Genomic DNA, 1,434 nt, shown 5'->3' with positions numbered 1-1,434 from the left:
TCAAACTAGGAGAGGATTGTCCAGCACAGACACTCCGGCTGCTACGCCTCCATCAGCATGTTCAGTACTCTTTGTCCTCAGCAGATGACCCACACATTCATTCATTACCATGTCTTTGCCCTGCCTAACATAAGCTCCAAACACTCCCAGTTCACTGACACAGCTGCTGAGCTTGAGAGGTGAGCCTGGCCTCAGCAGGTAGTTGTGCACAGGACTTGGTCGGATCCTATCCATGAGAATGTACGCTGACCTCTCATTGCTCTCCTTCACTCGCTCCAGTACCTGGCAGATGTCTGATCCATAGACATTGTTACCGCCTCCTTCCCGCTGGGGCTTCAGGACAAACTGGTGTGGTTGAGACAAAGCCATTGCCACCGTTTGGTCTCCCTCGGGGCCCATATCGAGTGTGTAGAGGCCAGTGAAGGTGGCTCTGATCTGCTCCACCACCTCGGGCTGCTGAGGGAAGAACCTTTCCAGGACTCCGTGTCTGGCCAGCTCCTGCTGGACCTTCTTGGTTCCAGCGAGGTGGGTTGAGATGTCTGGACACTTTACAGCCAGAGAGCGCTCCATCAGCAGACGAGCCTCCCAACTCTGTTCGGAGGTATAGTCCTGAGGCATGTAACCGTTCCTGAAATACACCACTGCAACCTCCTGTCCATCTACGAGTAGTCTCTTGTCCTGGTCAAGGGATGCTGTCGTACATACATCTTCAAAACGTCTTCTAATTGTAGGAATAGTTCTCTTCCACAGCTCATTCTCAATGTACCGATGATCAAAGATGTTTCTTTGAGCCTCTTCGACCAAGAACATGACAAGCGCTGTCTCTGATCCATAGAGCTCCCAGGCCTGCTCTATCCCCCTGGCCAGACCTGCTGCCGGGTTGTTGTCTAAAACACGTCGGCTCTCATCCAGCCGACCAGCCACTCTAAGAATATGCCGATGGACATCGGATGTCCGTGAGGAGAGACCCCCGAAACTTGCAGCAATGGTGTTTATCTCAATTTGCTTCAGAGATGAAATTCTATCCTCTCTCTGGTCCAACATGTAGTCAGACCGATTCAGACCCAACACAATAGACTGAGATCTTCCTTCGTTCTGAATCTGTTGATAGATACTGAACAACTTTCCAGTAAAATCATCGACTGCAATGGTGCTGGCAAGAGCCTCCCCCAGAAACCCAGAGTCCTGGCTGATTTTGTCCACCAGCAAATTGAAGTGCGTCTGCACTGCCAGAGCCTGCAAAAACACAGCTTTGGACACAGGGGAAGGGAAGAGTGTGAAAGGAGCATAAGTCACCATCTCTGAAGAGTTGGGGCTCTCTTTGGTACGCATTAAGACTCCATGTATAAGAGCTGCATCTTTTGCCACTGTCTCCAAGTCATTGACCAGTTTAGTATTCATCAACATGTCCTCTGGTATTCCTTTGGCAGCCAT

General features: G+C 50.6%; 1 protein-coding gene across 1 annotated transcript; it reads right to left on the bottom strand.

Moving 5' to 3' along the window:
• On the bottom strand, positions 1-1,434 carry LOC311052103 (glutathione synthetase-like; the record flags this gene model as incomplete). The annotated part of the gene is made up of 1 exon (XM_084066914.1): positions 1-1,434. One exon carries the CDS (start codon positions 1,432-1,434, stop codon positions 1-3), a length of 1,434 nt encoding a protein of 477 aa, XP_083923040.1.

Source organism: Gymnoscopelus microlampas (genome assembly GCF_963454915.1).
Source record: "Gymnoscopelus microlampas genome assembly, chromosome: 9".
NCBI classification, from domain to species: Eukaryota; Metazoa; Chordata; class Actinopteri; order Myctophiformes; family Myctophidae; genus Gymnoscopelus; species Gymnoscopelus microlampas.
Note: the sequence above shows the minus strand (reverse complement) of the source record. Positions and strands in the feature narration are given on the sequence as shown.